The 21,135-nt window shown below is 40.8% G+C and overlaps 1 protein-coding gene across 1 annotated transcript in view; it reads right to left on the reverse strand.

Annotated features, from left to right (window-relative positions):
* Positions 1-6,164: 6,164 nt before the first annotated feature.
* Positions 6,165-21,135, reverse strand: part of LOC306883529 (disintegrin and metalloproteinase domain-containing protein 19-like) — a 46,949-nt gene continuing 31,978 nt past the window's right edge. Inside the window, exons 13-23 of the mRNA XM_079438843.1 lie at positions 20,990-21,079; positions 20,101-20,296; positions 19,563-19,668; positions 18,269-18,482; positions 18,098-18,175; positions 10,117-10,225; positions 9,875-10,016; positions 9,683-9,770; positions 8,611-8,835; positions 7,466-7,560; positions 6,165-7,355 (exon numbers count right to left, since the gene is read on the reverse strand). Of these exons, the coding sequence (XP_079294969.1) occupies positions 7,325-7,355; positions 7,466-7,560; positions 8,611-8,835; positions 9,683-9,770; positions 9,875-10,016; positions 10,117-10,225; positions 18,098-18,175; positions 18,269-18,482; positions 19,563-19,668; positions 20,101-20,296; positions 20,990-21,079 (1,374 nt within the window). The 3' untranslated portion in view covers positions 6,165-7,324. The remainder of the gene's footprint in view (positions 7,356-7,465; positions 7,561-8,610; positions 8,836-9,682; positions 9,771-9,874; positions 10,017-10,116; positions 10,226-18,097; positions 18,176-18,268; positions 18,483-19,562; positions 19,669-20,100; positions 20,297-20,989; positions 21,080-21,135) is intronic.

A 21,135-nucleotide genomic window follows, 5' to 3' on the forward strand; every position in this document is an offset into this window, starting at 1 on the left:
CAAAAATGTTAAACACCCCCTCAAAACAACTCATCTGGGGTACGTTCAAGCACACTTGGTGCCTAACGTTTTGCTACGGTTTCTGGGTTGAACTACATGTTTCTCTTGATTGGTGGGTGTGTCAAAAATGTCAGCCCAATCAGCAGCAACATGTATAGAGACCACGTGGATTTAAAGAGACAGTTAGCACAATGGTTCCAAGTGAAGTCATTTAATATGTGTCCGCTGCAGCTCGGTACAACAATTGAATATATTAGAAGACATGTTTGTCTTAAGAGTTTTATAGTAACATGAGGATGATGATGAATTTGTAAGTAAATGTAATTAACATCAAAATAAATTCACAAGAGCATATTTGCATATGTTTATTTACATTAAGGGCAAAATAACTGAAATAATAAGAGCACAAGTATAGATCTGGAACTTCTTTAAGTCTGTCTAAATATGTAGTAATTGCAATGTCTTCTGGTCCATATCCTTTCCTTAGGAAGGTGTGCTAGACACTGATTAATGTAACATAAAAAAACTATACATATTTACTGTATATATTTTGCTATTGTATTGTGGAGTGACACTTTCATAAACATTTCTATGCTCCTCTGATTACATAATGTTAAATATTACAATATCATAGCACAACAACAGTGATCAGCAATAATGATAAGCCTAATACTCACAGTAAAAATAATAATGTCATATAGATCATAACACAGTCTTGGAGGTAAGAAGTGGATTATCCTTCACCTGAAATGTTTGTCTTTTCATCCTGAAATGCGAGGCAAATGTTGGATCACGATAATTAGGAACCACAGTTTCCACACATCCCTTCACTCGATTGGGATGTTCTCGTTTATTCCGGACGGCAAGGGCAGTGACTTTAACATCGAGTGAGTATTAAACGCGTATTTATACCGATTTCATCAGGCTCCGAAAATTATTCAAAAAGAACACAAAAAATTGCCTTCTCAGCTGCCAGAATTGCAACACTTGCGTTATCAGAACAGGGTGTTCAACACACCACCGTTTCCGTTTAATAAACGTTTTGCACCGTTTTTTCGGGGCTGAATGCAGCCCAGGTGTGTTCAACTTGAAGCGGCACTACGCAGAATGATCAGTGTATGACAGGGGTCACCAAACTTGATTCTGGAGGGCCGGTGTCCTGCAGAGTTTAGCTCATATTTTCCTCAACACACCTGCCTGGAACTTTCAAGTATACCCGGTAAGAGCTTGATTAGCTGCTTCAGGTGTGTTTGATTAGGTTGGAGCTAAACTCTGCAGGACACTGGCCCTCCAGGACCGAGTCTGGTGACCCCTGGTGTATGACATCAAAGTACCGCGAGAGCAATTCGAAAGCATCAGGATCCATCTGCTCTCTTATCGCTCTCGCGGTTCCAGAAATCCGGTTACAGAAATCAGACTTTATGCAATCTGACTCTACTGTTGCGTGACGTCCACATACGTGGACAGTTGGTTTTTGGTGAAAAAAAAACTGCATTTTACTCTAAATTTAGTTTATAAAATACTAACATATTTATCATACTGTAGCATTTGAATGCAATCAAGATGTTCAATCAGGTTTTAGGCATCGTAACTTTCCCTCCTCCCCTTGTTGTAACAGAATTACAGATGCAATTACAGATGCATGTCTAACGTCCCCCTCTGGTTCAAAGGGTGTTATCACCTCTGCTATCTTCTCCAACGCTAGCAGGGACAGTCGTCAACTTTCTCTTTGAGCTTCAAAGAGATTCAGGGGGGGAAAGAATGATTCCCCCATCCCCACGAGGAGCCACTACCCGTGGCCCAGACACACTCAAAAGCTGCAATACACATAGGAAAGGACATTGGCTCAATTTATCCACACTCAAACTGTTCCAAAATGTATATAGTGTATTCCTGTGTTGTATGCATGCTCCAAGGTTATAGTAGTTTAGTTTTAGTTACAACTCTGTAGTACTGTAGTGAAGCTCCAATTACTTGGATCTAGACATATGAATGTATCACTGCTTTAATGTTTTCCAAACCCTTGCATGTTAGTTATCAAAATGACTGTCTTCTGATTCCCAGATTAATCAGAATCAGAATCAGAATTAGCTTTATTGCCAGGTATGTTTGCACATACGAGGAATTTGTTTTAGTGACAGTAGCTCCACAGTGCGACAGAATGACAGCAACAGGACAGGACACAGATAGTAAAAAAAAAAAGAATTATAAAAAAAAAAAAAATTAAAATTAAATAAATAATGTACAAATATACAAAAATGGGCAATGTGCCAAATAGCACAAACACAACATACAAAATAGACAATTCAGTATGTACAGGTATGTTAGGTGCAAATTTGAAATGTAATAAGTATGTGTGTAAAACAAAAATAAAAAGTATGATAGTGTTGTGTGTTTCATATTTATTGTTAAGAGTTCAAGTGTTCATGAGATGGATTGCTTGAGGGAAGAAACTGTTTCTGTGTCTGGTCGTTCTGGTTCTCAGAGCTCTGTAGCGTCGACCAGACGGCAACAGTTCAAAGAGGGAGTGTGCTGGATGTGAAGGGTCCAGAGTGATTTTACCAGCCCTTTTGCTCATTCTGGATAAGTACAGTTCTTGGAGAGTGGGGAGGGTTGTACCAATGATTCACTCAGCAGTCCGGGCTACTCTCTGTTGTCTTCTGAGGTCAGATTTGGTAGCTGAGCTGAACCAGACAGTTATTGAGGTGCAGAGGATGGATTCAATGATGACAGAGTAGAACTGTTTCAGCAAGTCCTGTGGCAGGTTGAACTTCCTCAGCTGGCGAAGAAAGTACAACCTCTGCTGGGCCTTTTTCACAATAGAGTCAATGTGAATATCACACTTCAGGTCCTGAGAGATGGTGGTGCCCAGGAATCTGAATGACTCCACTGCAGTCACAGTGCTGTTCATGATGGTGAGTGGGGGGAGAGCAGGGGGGATTCTCCTGAAGTCCACGATCATCTCCACAGTTTTGAGCGTGTTAAGCTCCAGGTTGTTGAGACTGCACCAGACAGCCAGCTCCTTAACCTCCTGTCTGTAAGCAGACTCGTCACCGTCCTGGATGAGGCCGATCAGTGTGGTGTCGTCTGCAAACTTCAGGAGCTTGACAGAGGGGTCTTCAGATGTGCAGTCGTTGGTGTAGAGGGAGAAGAGCAGTGGGGAGAGAACGCAGCCCTGAGGAGCTCCAGTGCTGATGGTGCGGGTGCTGGATGAGAATTTTCCCAGCCTCACTAGCTGCTGCCTGTCTGTCAGGAAGCTGTTGATCCACTGACAGACGGAGGTGGGGACGGAGAGCTGAGTTAGTTTTGGCAGGAGGAGGTCTGGAATGATAGTGTTAAAGGCCGAGCTGAAGTCCACAAACAGGATCCTCACATAAGTCCCTGGTCTGTCTAGATGCTGCAGGATGAATTGCAGTCCCATATTGACTGCATCATCCACAGCCCTGTTTGCTCTGTAGGCAAACTGCAGGGGGTCCAGTAAGGGTCCAGTGATGTCCTTCAGATAAGCCAAAACCAGTTTTTCAAATGACTTCATGACCACAGATGTTAGAGCCACAGGTCTGTAGTCGTTAAGTCCTGTTATCTTGGGTTTCTTTGGGACGGGGATTATGGTGGAGCGTTTGAAGCATGAGGGGACTTCACACAGCTCCAGTGATTTGTTGAAGATGTGTGTGAAGATGGGGGCCAGCTGGTCAGCACAGGATTTCAGACAGGTTGGTGTCACACCGTCTGGGCCTAGTGCCTTCGTTCTCTTGTTCTTTTTGAAGACCTGGCGCACATCATCTTCTCTTATCTGCAGTTCAGGTGTGGGGGAGAGGGGGGTTGCAGGAGGTGTGAATGGAGGTGTGAATGGTGTTTTTTCAAACCTACAGTAGAACTCATTAAGATCGTCTGCCAGTTGTTGATTCTCCACAGTGCTGGGGGATGGTGTCTTGTAATTGGTGATGTCTTTCAGACCTTTCCACACTGAAGCCGTGTCACTGGAAGAGAATTGGATTCTTAACTTATCGGAATAATTCCTCTTTGCCACTCTGATCTCCTTTTCCAGTGTTTATTTGGCCTGTTTATACAAGACTCTGTCCCCATTCCTTCAAGCATCTTCTTTGGCCTGACAGAGCTGTCTGAGTTTTGCAGTGAACCACGGTTTGTCGTTGTTATAAGTTAGATGAGTCCTGGTAGGAATGCACATATCCTCACAGAAACTGATATATGATGTTACAGTCTCTGTGAGCTCGTCCAGATCATCAGGAGCTTCAAAAACACTCCAATCAGTGAGGTCGAGACAGGCTTGTAAAACCCGCTCTGTCTCATTAGTCCATCTCTTTACAGTCCTTAATACAGGTTTAACAGATTTAAGTTTCTGCCTGTAGGTTGGAATAAGATGAACCAAACTGTGATCAGAGAGTCCTAAAGCTGCTCGTGGAACAGAGTGATATGCGTCCTTTATTGTTGTGTAACAGTGATCCAGTATATTACTGTCTCTGGTGGGACATTTAACATGCTGTCTGTATTTTGGCAGTTCGCGGGAGAGATTTTTTAAAACAGAGTCCCGAGAATGATTAAAACAGAGTCCGGGTGTTGTTGTTCTGTGTCTGTGATCAGATCAGCGAGTTTCTGTAAAGCTGTGCTCACGTGTGCTTGCGGTGGAATGTAGACACTCACGAGAATGAACGAGCAGAACTCCCGCGGCGAATAGAAAGGTTTACAGTTGATGAAAAGCGTTTCTAGATCTGAACAGCACATCTTCTTTAACACATAATATACACATTAATGGTGTATATTATGTCACCATAACTTGCACCATACTGTTTTTACCATACTTTGACTTAATATTGGACAAATCCTCCAGACCACCATAAACCATGCAAATAAGGTGTTGCGTGAGACAAAGAAACCTCTCCCGCTCAAAATTCACACCTCTACATTGGTCAGTCTGCCAAAGATGGGTGTGACGAGGGACCGTTAAAAGTCCCTAATCCAAACCCATCATTGCTCTTCCCTTTGAGACACACTTTCCAAGACTCATCACCCTTGAGTTTAACCTTCTGGCAGTTTTACCTTCAAGTAACTTTGTGGACTCGCTGCGGACTTTCCTATCTTCAGAAGAACCAGAGGAAAATCTTCAGCTCACTCCTAAAGAAATCATCAAGAACCTCTTGTCTACCGCATCAGGACTCTTATTCAGCAACAAAACCAATGCAAGTAACCGTTTACTACTATTTAGATGTGTGTTTAAGTTTGAACCCCTTTTAAGGTGAATTTTGATTCTCTGATGATTCTCAATAGGGTTGTGGTTAATTGATGTGAAATACTGCCATTCTTTGTTCTTCTCTCTCTCTCTTTCCTTACTTTCCTTCATTCTGCATATATGTGTTTTGCTTAGTCTAGTTGTATGTTAGCCGTAGTGTCATTTATTAAATTCATTATATTCACAATTGATTGCCTCGGTGTACTGCTCACAATTTGGAGTCACTGAATGTTGATCTTGCTTCATGCTAAGTTAATGGTACTGTATGAAGTAGGAAAGTTATTCTTTCTTGGCCAGGAAAATAATCTTTCCTAGAATTGATAAATGATGATACTGTTGGTGGATGAACAAATTAAATCATTGTAATATTGATTCTGTAACAGTTAATTCTAAGATCTGATCTAAATATTCATAATTAATTATAACCAGTTATTTTTAATTATAAATATTTCCCTTTCGAGCTGATTTGCTACAATACTTTACTGTACATACTAATATTTTTTTTTTTACCTCAATTGACCTCCTTGTATAAAAGTTTTTCACAGATATGCCTGGGGCATTTAGCACATTGCTATCGCTGTCAGTCATCTTGGATTAAAATTACCATGATAAATGAACCCTAAATTGAGTTAAATTAACTGTCCACAAATGTGGACACCATGCATGAAAGGGTTAGAGTAAAATTACTGAACCTAAACATAGGAGCCTGATAAAAATGCTAATTTTAGACGACAGTTTCAGATGGCACTTTTAGACTTTATCATCTGAACTTTTCATATATTCTTCAACTTCAAGAATGTACACCAATTTTCTTATTGAAAATCATAACAAGTAGAAGTAGTAATATGAATAACAATATTAATTGAATAGATGTATTACAGATTAAATGAAGATCAATTAAATGAAGATTAAGATTAATTAAAGATAAAATGAAAATTTATTTCTGGCTTCACACGGAAGGCACTGCATTACAGCATTTTGCATAGGACAACATTTTTATTTTTAATAAAGAAACTAAAATTAAGCCAAATAAAAATGACAGTGACTTTTTTTCTGACTTATGCAGTGTGCAATATCAAGCCACCTTTACATTCACAATACATAAACACTTCCATGATTCATGTAAACCCAATTTTAAGGCGTCATTGCATTTTACAATTTAAAGGTATGAATAAATACGTTTAACTACAACATGACAAATCTGACAGAAAACCAGTACATTGGTCATAGTAGGTCATAAAACATTATGAAAGGAGAAATTATAATAAATTGTCCAGAGATTTTCCCCCCAAATGACTGACAACCAAAGAAAGAAAAAGAATACCTTAAGATACATATTTACATGTTTATAGGTTATCTAAACCTAAATACATTCCCTTGGTTAATGCCCGTATTAAACAGAAAATTTAATCAAGCGTTATCTAAAAAAGTACATTTAAGATTTTAAAAACAAAGCACCATATGTAATTTGAACCCTTTCTTATCCAGCATCAACGCAAACACCCTTCAAGACAGGTTATTTTTTAACTTCTTATACAGTACATACTATACATATTATATGACTACACAGAATTTAACCCAGTGCTATACAAATCATTAAGGTTTTTGAATTATTATTGCTATGAAAACAAGCTTTGATCTTTTTTTATATTCCTTTCCAGAGCTGTTTCCTGAGCACAGATTATTTAACTAAATTGGACTGACAGTGCATTCTATGCATATAATGTACTTACTTACAATGTTTTACTACTGCGTGCAAAAATTTACATTTCATATTCTCGGTGCAAGATATTCTTTCAGATGACCCATGCTCTTATTGGATTATAATGCCATACTTCATAGTTTTTTGTTTTTCTTTTCTCTGAGGTCTCTGTAATAAATAGACATAAAAAAGCAAATGCAACATATGGCACAGGAGTAGTGGAACTGCACCCCCTGAAAAAAAGTTGGAAGGTATCCTTCATTCTGTGTTCAAGTCAATAAGGCGGGCATCACTATATGTGTGAGGCAGTTTGATTGGTCATCTTAAAGGCGCAGACTTGAACAATGTAGCGCCAATATGAGCTTCACTGCAACTCAGCTCTTTCCAGAAACTTCCCTTTGGAACCTAAAACACAATCATATTAAGAATTACAACTAATGATTGATAATAATAATTATTATAATTCCTAACACCATGCTAGTGTTCTGTGCTTATGATTTCTCCCTTCTGATTACCTGACATTTTGAAAAGGCCCAGAAGGGGGCATCAGATTGGATTTCCCTTTCTGCAACATGGCTGGTGACACTGGCACACCATTCTTAGGCAGCATCTGGATGAAACACCACAAATATTTTATAATGTGCAATCATGGTCAGTAAACAGTTCATTTATTATGTGACGGACGTGCTGTTTTGAGTCACATGATGTTCTGGTAAGCACATGGCATGTTAAGAATCCAAGATGGTAGGCCCACATGGATATATTGTACAATGTACAATGGAAAGGTGTGGATAGCATATCTCCAGATGCTTTTAGCTCGTTTAGCAGAAGATATGTTGGGATAATTATATGTTGCCATAAGGATTGTTCAGTGACTGTCTTGAAATATATGGACATTGTTTGGAAGTTTGCTGGATGGTTACAGAGAAAACTAATTATGTGATGAACAAGGGAGAGCAGATGAAATGGGTATTTGCTGCTTTTGGTGGGTTTGTCAGCTGATTTTTCATGAGCAAGTATTAAATGTTTGTTTGAACTGTTACAAGAAATCTCTTCAAACTGCAAAATGAAGTGATTAGCGTAATGCAAGTTTGAATAAACTTAAGGGTTCTTGAAGGCTTGATTGCATATGGACTGATTTATAAACTGCTATTTTGAACAGTGCACAGCAAACAAATTAAGAACTGTTGGTTTCCAACCCAAGTGATCTGAGATGAAAAGGAATGAACTGAATTTGGTTTAATTCTGAATTGTTAAATATCATATGTCATGGAAACCCTTTTTCTTGAAATTTTGAATTGAGAATTGAGTATTTAAATTTCTGAACTATTTTGTATCTGTATTTTGCTTACACGTGAATGACAGTTCCTTTGCATGGTTCCCTTGCTGTTTGTACCTTAATATTTCACCCATATTCTTAACAGGGTTTCCTCTCCATTAAATGTGTGAAGCCTTTGTAGGGTCGACTGACTCAAAGACTTGAAAAGAACATTTACCTGATAAATAACCTGCTTCTAAATAACCTGATAAATAACCTTAACCAGCTTGGCACACCAAATATTTAAGTCAATCCACTACATTTATGCAGAAAGACTAATTATTAAGAAATATTTCACTGCATGACTGAACTAGAAGTGCATTTGCTCAGGAAGACACTTACTTCTGCAGGCTGGGAGGGTTTGTTTATGGGACAGGGTGGAGGGGGTCTGTTGGGTGGTAGCGGTCTTGTTTTGGGGGGTGCTGATGGAGATGGCTGGGGCGACTCTGAATGCTGTAAACTCTGCTTGTGTGCAGCATAGGCTGGGATTGGAGGTGGTTTCACAGTGGGTCGAACAACAGAATGTCTGGATCTGGGTGGACCTGTAGGACTCGCTCGAGGACTGGCCTGAAGAATGCAAATATAATATGAATATGAATATGAATAATACATTTTATCATAACAATGAATACATTTCACAAGGATTCTTGGGATGGTGGAATGTGGGTCATTTTCAGTGACAAATGGCTGCACCAGTTCAAATGAATTTTGTAAGTAATCAAATCGGAGCTATTTGATCAGACAGTGAAGTCGTTTTTCATTATGGGTTGATATTCAACCCCTGAAATTTATTTTCATGGGTATCTTCGCTCACACATTGTAAATTACTTAGACATTTCTCGCCTAAGCTCTTGTTAGTTTCTATTGTGTCTAAAATGACAGAATAAACTACTTGAAATCTAACTTGCCTGTTCAGACTGAAGTGCATTGCCAAAAATCTGATTTTAATCAAATTTAAAAACACATATGGATCAGTGTTTATTAATATTTTTTGAATTAGCTTGTAATATTTTATATCTTCAGTTTTCATTTCTATTTTAGTATACATTTTAGTTATTTTGTTTTGTGCTTTTTAGAATATTTCTATTTAGTTTTATTAAACTTTATTCATTTCAGTTAGTTGCCAATGTAACATTTCCAGTTTTTCCATTGTATTTTAAGCATAGTTTTTTTAAATAGATAATTTTTTTCAGCTTTATTTCAGTTAACAAAAATATATTTTTAATTGATTTAGTTAATAACAGCACTGATATGGGTGTTTTCTTTTTGCTGTTTGATCAACAGACAGCTAAATGGATTTGAGTTGTATACAGAACATTTTTGCTTGCTTTTGAAACAAAGCCAATGATCCACAAAACTGTGCTTTTGGATGGATATACTGTGAACCTATGCTGACAACAAAACAACTTCACACCTGTTCATCAGCATGAGATTTCTTTGGCAGGAACACTGGGTTGGAGTGACCCGTGGTGTGACTTTTAGTCTCAGGGGTGTCTGGAACACTGACAAGAAGAGAAATAACACATTTTCTAAAGCAAGAAGTGCCAAATACATGAAGATCACTGCATGAATGTGTTTGCATTTCACAGTTAAGAATTTAGATTACTTTATGCATATTTGGGTAGCAGGAAGGGTGGGCCTTTTGGTGGAAAGGAGCTTCTGTTTGCTGCGGCACCAACAGACAACAAGGATAGCCAATCCCAGAAGGAAAAACAGGATCAGGAGAACCAGAACAAGATAAAGGTTGCCTGCACAAGATAAGAAGAGAACAAAATGGATCAACAAAAGAGCAAATTTAAGATAACATTCAAAGAAATATAAATTTTTATTCAGTGTCTGTTGACGTACTGTGTGTGATCACAGGCCCACTGTCCAAACTTCCTCCTGAACCCGACATCTCACAAAACGGTGGTGCCCAACCCGAGTTACAATGACAGTTGTGGTTATTATTACAAAGCTGTAGGGAAACATTTTTTTTAAAAACTATTTAAAAGAATAGATCCCTCAAAAATTAAACCTAAAAAGAACAGACTAACATATGGACCATTAGATTAGACTTATTATGTTAGCTTTGATGTGGCTACAGCAGAGGGAAAGATTGTCAGTAATTAATGATATTTGATATTTAATATATTTTTTTTTTTTAAACCATTGTATTGCTTCAGTAGACTTTGAATATATAGCACACAAAATGTATGGACTACAGTACTTTAGATGCTAGTTTTATGCACCATCTCAGAAAATTTGAATATGGTGAAAAAGTTATTTTTTTCTTGTAACTTATTTCAAAAAGTGAAACTTTCATATATTTTAGATTCATTACATGTAAAGTAAAACACTTCAAAAGTTTTTTTTGTTTTAATTTTGATGATTAGAGCTTACAGCTAATGAAAGTCAAAAATCTGCATTTCAAAATATAAGAATATTTACATTTGAGTTTCAATAAATGACCATCCATACAGTATAAATTCTGGGTATCTCTTGTTCTTTGAAACCACAATAATGGGGAACACTGCTGACTTGGCAGTGGTCCAGAGGGTAAGTCACAGAGGGTCATTACTGAAAGGAGTGGCTGTTCAAGGAGTGCTGTATCAAAGCATATTAAATGCAAAGTTGACTGGAAGGAAGAAATTGGGTAGGAAAATGTGCACAAGCAACAGGGATGACCGCAAGCTTGAGAATACTGTCAAGCAAAGCCGTTTCAAACACTTGGGAGAGTTTCACAAGGAGTGAACTGAAGCTGGAGTCAGTGCATCAAGAGTCACCACGCTCAGACGTCTTCAGGAAAAGGGCTACCAAGCCACTTCTGAAACAGAAACATCGTCAGAAGCATCTTACCTGGGCTGTGGAGAAAAAGAACTGGACTGTTGCTCAGTGGTCCAAATCCTCTTTTCAGATAAATTAAAATTTTGCTTTTCATTTGGAAATCAATGTCTGGAGCCTGGAGGAAGACAGGAGAGGCACAGAATCCAAGCTGCTTGAAGTCCAGTGTGAAGTTTCTGAAGTCAGTGATGATTTGGGGTGCCGTGACGTCTGCTGGTGTTGGTCCATTGTGTTTTATCAAGTCCAGAGTCAATGCAGCCGTCTACCAGGAGATTTTAGAGCACTTTATGCTTCCATCTGCTGACAAGCTTTATGGAGATGCTGATTTGCTTTTCCAGCAGGACTTTAGCACCTACCCACAGTGCCAAAAACACTTCCAAGTGGTTTGCTGACCATAATATTACTGTACTTGATTGGCCAGCCAACATGCCTGACCTGAACCCCATATGAAATCTATGGGATATTTTCAAGAGAAAGATGAGAAACAAGTCGATCCAACAATACAGACGAGCTGAAGGCTCAATAGTGCCACCGCAGAGCCACAGGCTGATCTCTTCCATGCCATTCCTCACTGATGCTGGAGTTTGTGCTAAAGGAGCCCCGACCAAGTATTGAGTACATAAATGAACATACTTTAAAGAACTTGAACTTTTATGTTTTGCTAATCCATTTTTTGATTGATCTTAGGAAATATTCAAATATTTTGAGATACAGGATTTTTTACTTTCATAAGCTTTCATGCCGGGCCGTCGAATCCCCCAGAAGCGCCGGGAACCCAGGAGTTGGAAGAAGCCGCGCAAGAGACGCCGCCGCCACTCGCTCCCGGCCCCGAGAGGGGAGCGCATGCGGCCACCGGACTCCGCCCCTTCCCTGGACCCTTCCCTTCTGAACACTAGCCTCCTGCACAAGCCCCGCAGCACGAGGACACCAGATTCCCCGTTTATTTGGACACTTTTCCCCCTTTTGGACACTTTATTTTACCTTTTTATTGTTTAATAAAAACCTCTCCGAGGCTTGACGCCACACCCACTGTGTCTATCGTTTGCTCCTCCCGCCACAGTGGTGGAGAATGCGGGCAGGCGGAGCTAGACAGCGCAGTTGGGCAACACCTGATGACGTCATCCCCTCTCGCTCGCCAAAAAAAGCCGTGGAACCCGCACGGGGACAGAGGAACGACGGGGACAGCCTCCCAGCCACCAAAGGGGTAAGTGACGTTCTTTCTATTAGGGGTGGGCGATATGGGAAAAATATCATATCACGATTCACGATTTTATCACGATTCTTTGTCATGTTAGTTTTACTATTTTGGTTTTACAAGTTGTCTGAGCATTACAGCCAAACTAGAAAGACAAAGACGCATGGCAGATATTTAGGCCAAAGTGGGTGAAGATAAAAAATCTTTTTCATTATTTTATCTTATTAAAAAATAAGAACAAAGATACACATTACAAACACACATAATATACAAATAATAAAAACAGTGCTTTATTTTCAGGTACAATAGGTGTATTTAGCAGGAGCATTCAATGAAATTGAATGAACAAATATAAAAATGAAACACTACATAGACTGATTCCTAAAGCAACTGTATTAAAGTTTTTCAGTCAAGAATAGTGAGTGATTTTTCTCTTTGCGTTTTGTTGTTTTGTTAACGTTAAATGAATATTTCCCCCAAAAATAAATATTCTGTCATCTGTCTGTCAATTCTGTCATAATGTTTTATTTTTATACCATCATTTACTCAAAAGTTGTTTTAAACCTGAATGAGTTTCTTTCTTCTGCTGAACATAAATGCTATTTTGAAGAAGGTGGAAAACCAAACAGTTGCTGGTCCTCAGTGATTTCCATGGGATTTTTCTTTCTTGCTATCAAAGTCAATGTAGACCAGCAACTGTTTGGTTACCCTCATTCTTCAAAATACCTTATTTTGGGTTCAGCACAAGAAATTAATAGAGGTTTGGGACAACATGTGAGAGAGTAAATAATGACAGAAATTAAATTTTAGGGTGAACTATCCCTTTAATGACAGTCGACAGCATGTTTAGTGTCCTGTCCCTTTAAGAGCTGCACGCATCTAATATACAGGCACGCATCCGTTTCTCTCTTAACTATTTACTTTCATTTTAGAAATAACCAACTCAGTCTGTATGTAAACCTTGTGTGTTTTGACAGTATTAGCGCAAAATATAACTTAGTTGAGTAATCAGGCGCTCGCGCTGTTAGACAGGCGTTTTAGTGCACGTGCTTCAGGTGTATGCGCTCAGAAAAAGCGCACGTCAGACCAGCGCGCGAATTAAACATTTAACCAGCAAGGCTTGTGTGCAAATAATGTACTTTTGCGATCGCGAATAAGTGCAGTGTCCTGTCAGAGTAACTCTACTGCTGTATGTCGTGTTGTACAGTATATAGAGACGGAGACCAGAACTGTATTTGACATAATGTGTTCTGTAGCATGATACTACGATATTTCTTCAAAAGCAGATCGTGGAGACATTTTTATCGTCCACGATCAAAAATCGTCATATCGCACACCCCTACTTTCTATTGGTCATTTACCCTGTGGTTGGTTGAGGCTGACAACTAATACCCGGTTTCTCTGTCCCGGTTCCGGCGCGGTGCGAGAGGGAGAGTTGCCCGGAGAGGAATCCCTGCCCCGCCCACTCCGACCGCTGGAGCCTGGTTGAGGAAGGTAGCACTCCCGCGTGGGCGGCGACCCTAGGACAGGGATGTCGCTTGGGAGGGGGGATGTGACGAGTCGGCTGCCTCCCCCCTTATTATCATCACCACCCGTCCCGTATTCGCTGCCCTTCGCCAGGCTCCCGACGGGAGTGGGTGTGCGAGAGAGGAGGGGCGCTGAATAGCCACGGCTGGCGGCGTGTGATGAGGCGCACCTGATGTGAATGGAGCCTCATCACCGCCGCTGCTTAAATGCCGAGCGCACCTCTCCTCGTGAGACCGGTCTCTTCCCCGTGCATGCACGCTGGTGTCCTCGTGGGTCCAGGAAGGGTGCGTCGAGGAGGAGGACTCCTCCCGCCACAACATATTTATAAATATTAACCTCCGTGATTACTAGCAAGAATAGTGAGGGATTTTTTTCACTTATCGTTATAGATAAGTGAGTATTTACCGTTAGAGGAAATGATCAAGTCAAGTCAAGTCTGCTTTATTGTCAATTCTTCCACATGTACAGCACATACATACAGAGAATTGAAATTGCATTACCCTCAGACCCTTGGTGTAAACAGTTAACATTAAACACGTTCAAATACAGATAATACGGTTTAAACATATGTACATACAACTCTATAGCTATACAAGTAAGGACATTGTAAAAAAAAAATAAAGAAATGGATAAAGTGGCATAAGGCGCATGGCTGTGCAGATATATTTGTAGTGCAAAAAGAGCTTATCAATCTGAGAACATTGTATAAAAATAAAAATAAAGGAAAGATAGATAAAGTGACATAAGGCACATGGTAGAATAGATGGAGTGCAAACCAGTTAAATAAACCAAAACTGTGCAGATATATGTATAGTGCAAAAAGAGCTTGTCAGTCTGAGGACATTGTAGAAAAATAAAAAAAGATAGATAAAGTGACATGGCAGAATAGATAGAGTGTTAAATTCCAGTTAAATAAAACAAACACTGTGCAGATATGTGTGTAGTGCAAAAAGAGCTTGTCAGTCTGTTAAATTGACAGGAGAACAGTCTTTTTATGAGACTATCCGAGGAGGTAGTTTGCAGTCAATGCTGGATTAGGTAGTGATCAGTCCAATGCTGCACAAGTGAGAGGTGCTGGTCACAGTTTGTAAGTAGGTGGCTGGTCCTGGGGGTGGGGGGGTTCTCATAGTGTCAGAGTTCAGTGTTGTATGTGGTAAGAAAAGGGGAGGGGGGGCAGGGACGGGAGGGAGTTCAGCTTCCTGACAGCCTGATGTATGAAGCTGTCCTTCAGTCTGCTGGTCCTCGCCTGGAGACTCCGCAGTCTCCTCCCTGATGGCAGCAGACTGAAGAAGCTGTGTGTCGGGTGGGTGGGATCACCTGCAATGCGGAGGGCTTTGCGGGTGAGACGGGTGTTGTAAATGTCCTGGAGGGAGGGGAGAGAGACACCAATGATCTTCTCAGCTGCTCTCACTATTCGCTGAAGTGACTTGCGGCAGGATGCGTTGCAAGCGCCATACCACACAGTGATGCAGCTGGTTAGGATGCTCTCGATGGTGCCTCTGTAGAAGGTGCACATGATGGGGGTCGGGGCTCTGGCTCTTCTGAGTTTGCGGAGGAAGTAGAGGCGCTGCTGTGCTTTCTTGGCCAGTGCTACAGTGTTGTTAGTCCAGGAGAGGTCCTCTGTGATGTGCACACCCAGGAACTTGGTGCTGCTCACTCTCTCCACAGTCGCACCGTTGATGGTCAGAGGGGCATGCTGAGTGTGTACTCTCCTGAAGTCAACAACAATCTCCTTCGTCTTCTCCACATTCAGAGAGAGATTGTTGTCACTGCACCACCCGGCCAGGCGGCTCACCTCGCTCCTGTAGTTTGTCTCATCTCTGTTGCTGATGAGACCCACCACAGTTGTGTCATCCGCAAACTTAATGATCAGGTTAGAGTTGTGTGACGGTGTGCAGTCGTGGGTCAGCAGAGAGAAGAGGAGGGGGCTCAGCACACATCCTTGGGGGGCCCCAGTGTTCAGTGTGATGGTGCTGGATGTGTTACTGCCAACCCGTACTGCTTGAGGTCTCCCGGTCAGGAAGTCCAACAGCCAGTTGCACAGAGAGGTGTTGAGCCCCAGCTGGACCAGTTTGTGTGTGAGCTGTTGAGGGATGATTGTGTTGAATGCTGAACTGAAGTCTATGAACAGCATCCTGACATATGAGTCTTTTTTGTCCAGATGTGTGAGGGCTGGGTGGAGGGCAGTGGCGATGGCATCATCGGTCGAGCGGTTGGACCTATATGCAAACTGGAAGGGGTCAAGTGAGGGGGGGAGGACAGACTTGATGTGGTGCATGACTAGCCGTTCAAAGCACTTCATGAGAATAGGAGTGAGTGCTATTGGACGGTAGTCATTGAAACAGGATGGAGATGACTTCTTCGGGACTGGAATGATGGTGGTAGCTTTGAAGCATGTGGGGACAACGGCCTGATTTAGCGAGATGTTGAAGATGTCTGTGAAGTCATCAGTGAGTTCCACTGCACAGTCTCTCAGTACACGCCCAGGAATGTTGTCAGGACCCGGAGCTTTGCGTGCATTGATCCTGCTGAGGGACCTCCTCACGCTGTCCGGGGACAGCGTCATCACCTGGTCGCCGGGAGGAGGTGGAGTCTTCTGTGCAGTGGTGCTGTTTTGTGCCTCAAAGCGAGCAAAGAAGGCATTCAGCTCGTTCAGCAGGGGGATGGTGCTGTCACAGGTCTGTGGTGGGGGCTTGTAATCCGTAATGGTCTGTATCCCCTGCCACAGGCTCCGCGTGTCTCTGCTGTCGCTGAAACAATGGGCTATCCTCCTGGAGTACTGTCTCTTGGCCTCTCTGATGCCGCGGGATAGGTTGGCCCTAGCTGTCTTCAGGCCCTCCTCATCTCCAGCTCTAAAGGCAGCGTTCCGAGCCTTCAGCAGTCTGTAGACTTCCCCTGTCATCCACGGCTTCTGGTTGGCCCGGACAGTGATGGACTTTGTGACTGTTACATCATCAATGCACTTGGAGATGTAGGCAGTGACAGTCTCTGAGTACTCTTGGAGGTCTGTAGTGTTGTTGTATGTGGCAGCCTGTTTAAACATATTCCAGTCAGTGGTGTCAAAACAGTCCTGAAGTGCCTCTGACGACCCTTCCGGCCACACTTGAATCTGTTTGTGTATTGGTTTGATGACTTTGACGAGCGGTCTGTATGCAGGCATTAGCATGACAGTGATGTGGTCTGAGGCTCCGAGGTGGGGGAGGGGGAGGGCCTTGTAAGTTCCTCTCTGGGTGGTGTAAACAAAGTCCAGGGTATTTTTTCCCCTTGTTGGAAAGTCTATGTGTTGATGTATTTTTGGGAACACACTCTTTAAGTCTGCGTGGTTGAAATCCCCGGCCAAGATGAGAAAAGCATCTGGGTGGGCTGTCTGCTGCTCACTGGTGTGCTGGTACAGTTCATTTAGTGCCTCACTCCTGATGTTGTTGTTGGAGCTGAGAGGGATGTATACAGCAACTAGCAGTATGGCTGAATATTCCCTCGGTAGATAGAATGGCCGGCACTTAAAAATCATAAACTCCACCAAGGGTGAGCAGTGTTTGCAGACCACAACAGCGTCGCGACACCATGCATCATTGATGTAAACACAAAGCCCGCCGCCGCGGATCTTACCTCCCTCGACGTGAGCTCTGTCAGCTCGATAGCATGTTAGCTGGTCGAGCTGTATGGCGCAGTCCGGTACGCTGTTGTTAAGCCAAGTTTCCGTAAACACAAAAACACAACAGTCTCTTACAGTCCTCTGAGTGGAGCGGAGTAGTCGGATGTAGTCCAGTTTATTGTCCAAAGAGCGTACGTTCGCCAGTACGATGGTGGGGATAGCTGGCTTGTGTGGGTTGGCCGCTAGCCTAGCTCGGATACCTCCGCGCTTACCCCTCTTCTGCTTCCTCTCACGCCGCTTGTAGCGCCTCCGCTGTGGGCGAGATGCAGTAGTGGGGGTCGGTGATGTAGTAGGCTTTTGGAACAGACCGAGGTCCCGCAGCTCTTCGGCGTGTGCTGAGTTTAACTCAAAAAATGTGATTCTGCCGACATCGAGCAGAAACTCACGACTGTATGCGCGCTTACAGACAGGTAGACGAGATGAAGATGTGCAAAAACATTGCGACTTACAAGACAAAAAACACGAAAACACCGTTCTGTCGGGAGAGAGAGAAGCCGCTGCGATTGTGCGCGCCGCCATTGAGGAAACTACATGACGTAAACAGGACATGCTTCAGTAGCTATAAGATGACCATGAATGTACAATAAAGCTCAGCAAGCTCTACATATAAATAAGCAATATGAACTTACGCCACGGCCATGACATTTGGCACTGCATTCATCAGCTTGCAGGAAGGATGCATTGCAGCATTCCCCTTCAAAACAGATCTGTTCAGATAGAAAATGAAGCAAAAAGTTAATGTAATAAATTCTCAATACACTCAAATTGATATTAGACCTATTCAGTCTATCAGTACCTACCGCATTCTCCCCACATTTGGTCCCAGTCTGAACCAGGCCTGGGTCTAGGGTGTCACTCTGCTCCTCATTACCCTGACCGTGCTGGTACACATGTGTCCCTCTGCACAGGATCTTCTGTTGACCAACCCAGACGTTGGTGTCTATGGCGACGGCATTGGATTCTAAAGGCTTGCTGGCAGTACTCAGACACTGAATCTTCCCACATTTAGCATTCCTAAACAGAAGACCAACGGAACGTCTTTGATCGGCCCAAACGATGATGACTTAAAATACTGGTCAAACGTTTGGAATAATTAAGATTTATTAATGCTTTTCAAAGAAATTTCTGATGCTCACCAAGGCTAAATTTATTGAATCATAAATACATTAAAAGCAGTACTATTGTGAAATATTATTAAAATTTTAAATAACTTTTATATTTTGATTAGGGGTCAACCAGTTATTTCTATGGTTATCGATATTGGTCATTTTCAAAACCCGATTTGCCAGTTAAATAATTTAAAATCATTTTAAAAAAAGGTTTTGTCAGAGCCCTTGTTATTCTTAATTTTGACATTAATTTTCATTTTTACACCAGACATACATATCGGTTATTGGTCCACTTGATCTGTAATAATCAGGCCTGAAAAACAAATATCGGTCGACTAATTTAAATGTTTTAATATTCAATTCATTTCTGTGAGGCAAAGCTGAATTTTCAGCAATCTCCAATGTCACATGATCTTCAAGAAATCATTTGCTGGTTTGGTGCTCAAATATTAATAATAGTTCTTCTCATCAAATGTTGAATACAGCTTTTGCTGCTCAATATTTTCGTTACGTTTAAAAGAACAGCATTTAATGCGTCTTTAATTTCTTTTTTAATGCATAACAGTTTCTTTTTCTTTCCTTTAAAAAAATATTTCGTACCCCAAACTTTTGAATGGTACATTATCACACTTACCACAAGAATTTTAAGCAGCAAAAACATTTTCAACACTGATAAAGATAAGAAATGTTTCTTGAGCACAAAATATTGGTATGATTTCTGAAGGATCATGTAACACTAAAGACTGGAGTAAAGATGCTGAAAATTCAGCTTTTGTGACACAGGAATAAATTACATTTTAAAATGTATTAGAATTGGAGAAAGTAAAAAAAAAAAAAAGATATTTCATAATATTACTGTTTCTAGTGAATTTTTGATCAAATAAATGCAGCTTTGTTGAGCATAAGAGACTTCTTTGAAGAACATAAAATCTTAAATATTCCAAACATTTCATCAGTAGTTTAACTATAAGTATATGCATCTCACCTTTCAGCGCATTTACGGTATGTACCCATGAAACTGCCACAGTTTCCATAGGGATCGCCTGCTTTATTTACATCAGTAAAGCAAAGATCAGGAGCAGGACGTGCATCTAAGACACAGAGACAGAAAATTAGCCTTACAGCAGAAACTAGAACAGAACAAACACATCATCTCATGTCTCAAGTTAATGGTTATGTGAATGTTATAATCGGTAGTATATCTCAGCTAGACTCAAATGCTTTCTCTGATGGCTACAGAGAGCAGCAGATGGCCTCACATTCAGATTCTAAGATCACAGCCAAAGCACAGTATCCGCCATACAGTAAACTACAGCACACTGCCACATGGATTTCCTTTGGAAAAAAGGAAAAAATTAAATTGTAATTCCTGTGATGCTAAATTTTCAGCATCATTACTCTTTTCAGAATTCATTCTAATATGCTGATTTACTGCTATTTTTGTGGAGGCAGTGACTCACTGAATATTGGGTGATTGGTTTTATAGTGTTACTTTTAAACTGTGGGACTTTTATAAGACAGACCTTTGCCCCAGAGAGAGAGGCACTGCTGCTCCAGCGTCAAACAAATTCCTGTGTAACAGTAGGCACTGCCACTCGCACAACTGCTGCCGTCCACCAGGTAAAAGTTGTCAGGGCAGGACTCTGATTTCCCATCACAGTACTCAGGCAGGTCACAGGAGCCAGAAGGTGGACGGCACATCACTCCTGGACTCTTCAGCTGGTCAAGAGTGTGAGAAAACAAACAGATCAAATTGTATTTATTTACAATACAATCTGTTTTTCTTAAAATAATGCCAGAGAACTACACTTTCAACATTTGAGACCTGTCTAAATTATATAAACAATATTATAACATTTTAAGGGCAAAACTTTTTGCAGATAGCAAATCTTGAGTATAAAAGTTTTGTTGTATTACTTGACGATGAATTAATAATTAAGGTTAAAAATATTACTTAAATTGCTCTCTTAAAAACTCTCAAACTAACCTTTAATGCAACACCACATGCTGTTTGTTTATTTATTTATTCTTACCATTTAAATTCATCAAAACATTTTAAAAATCCTTATTTGTTAGTTAGTTTGTATGCTTATTTTCTTTAAGTAAACTCATCACAAAACACACAAAATTGTTTTTATTTATTTATGTATTCCTTCATTCCCACCATTTAAAGTAACACTTAAAAATCAGACTCAAAAATATTCATAATTCATACTAAAAATCCCTTTTTGTTTGTTTGTTTGTTTGCTTAATTATTTACTTTATATCACCACTTACATTCAAAAATTCACACTAAAACTCTTTAACTAATTGAATTAAATTTTTATTTTATTTTATTTAGAGTTTTCCTGATGCAGCACCATAGGAAAGGGTGTAGAGAGAAAGCGTGAGATGAGTCTGGCAGGGATTCACCTTGCACTCATGACAGCAAACTCCATGTGCGCACTCCGCTCCAATCTTTAACGTGCAGTTGTTGGCATTACAGCAGGGACTTGAGCACTCCTTTGTAGTAAAGGAAACAGAAACGGAAAATGTGAGCGTGAAAGATCAATCGGAAT

This window comes from Barbus barbus, assembly GCF_936440315.1.
Source record: "Barbus barbus genome assembly, chromosome: 17".
Classification (NCBI taxonomy): domain Eukaryota; kingdom Metazoa; phylum Chordata; class Actinopteri; order Cypriniformes; family Cyprinidae; genus Barbus; species Barbus barbus.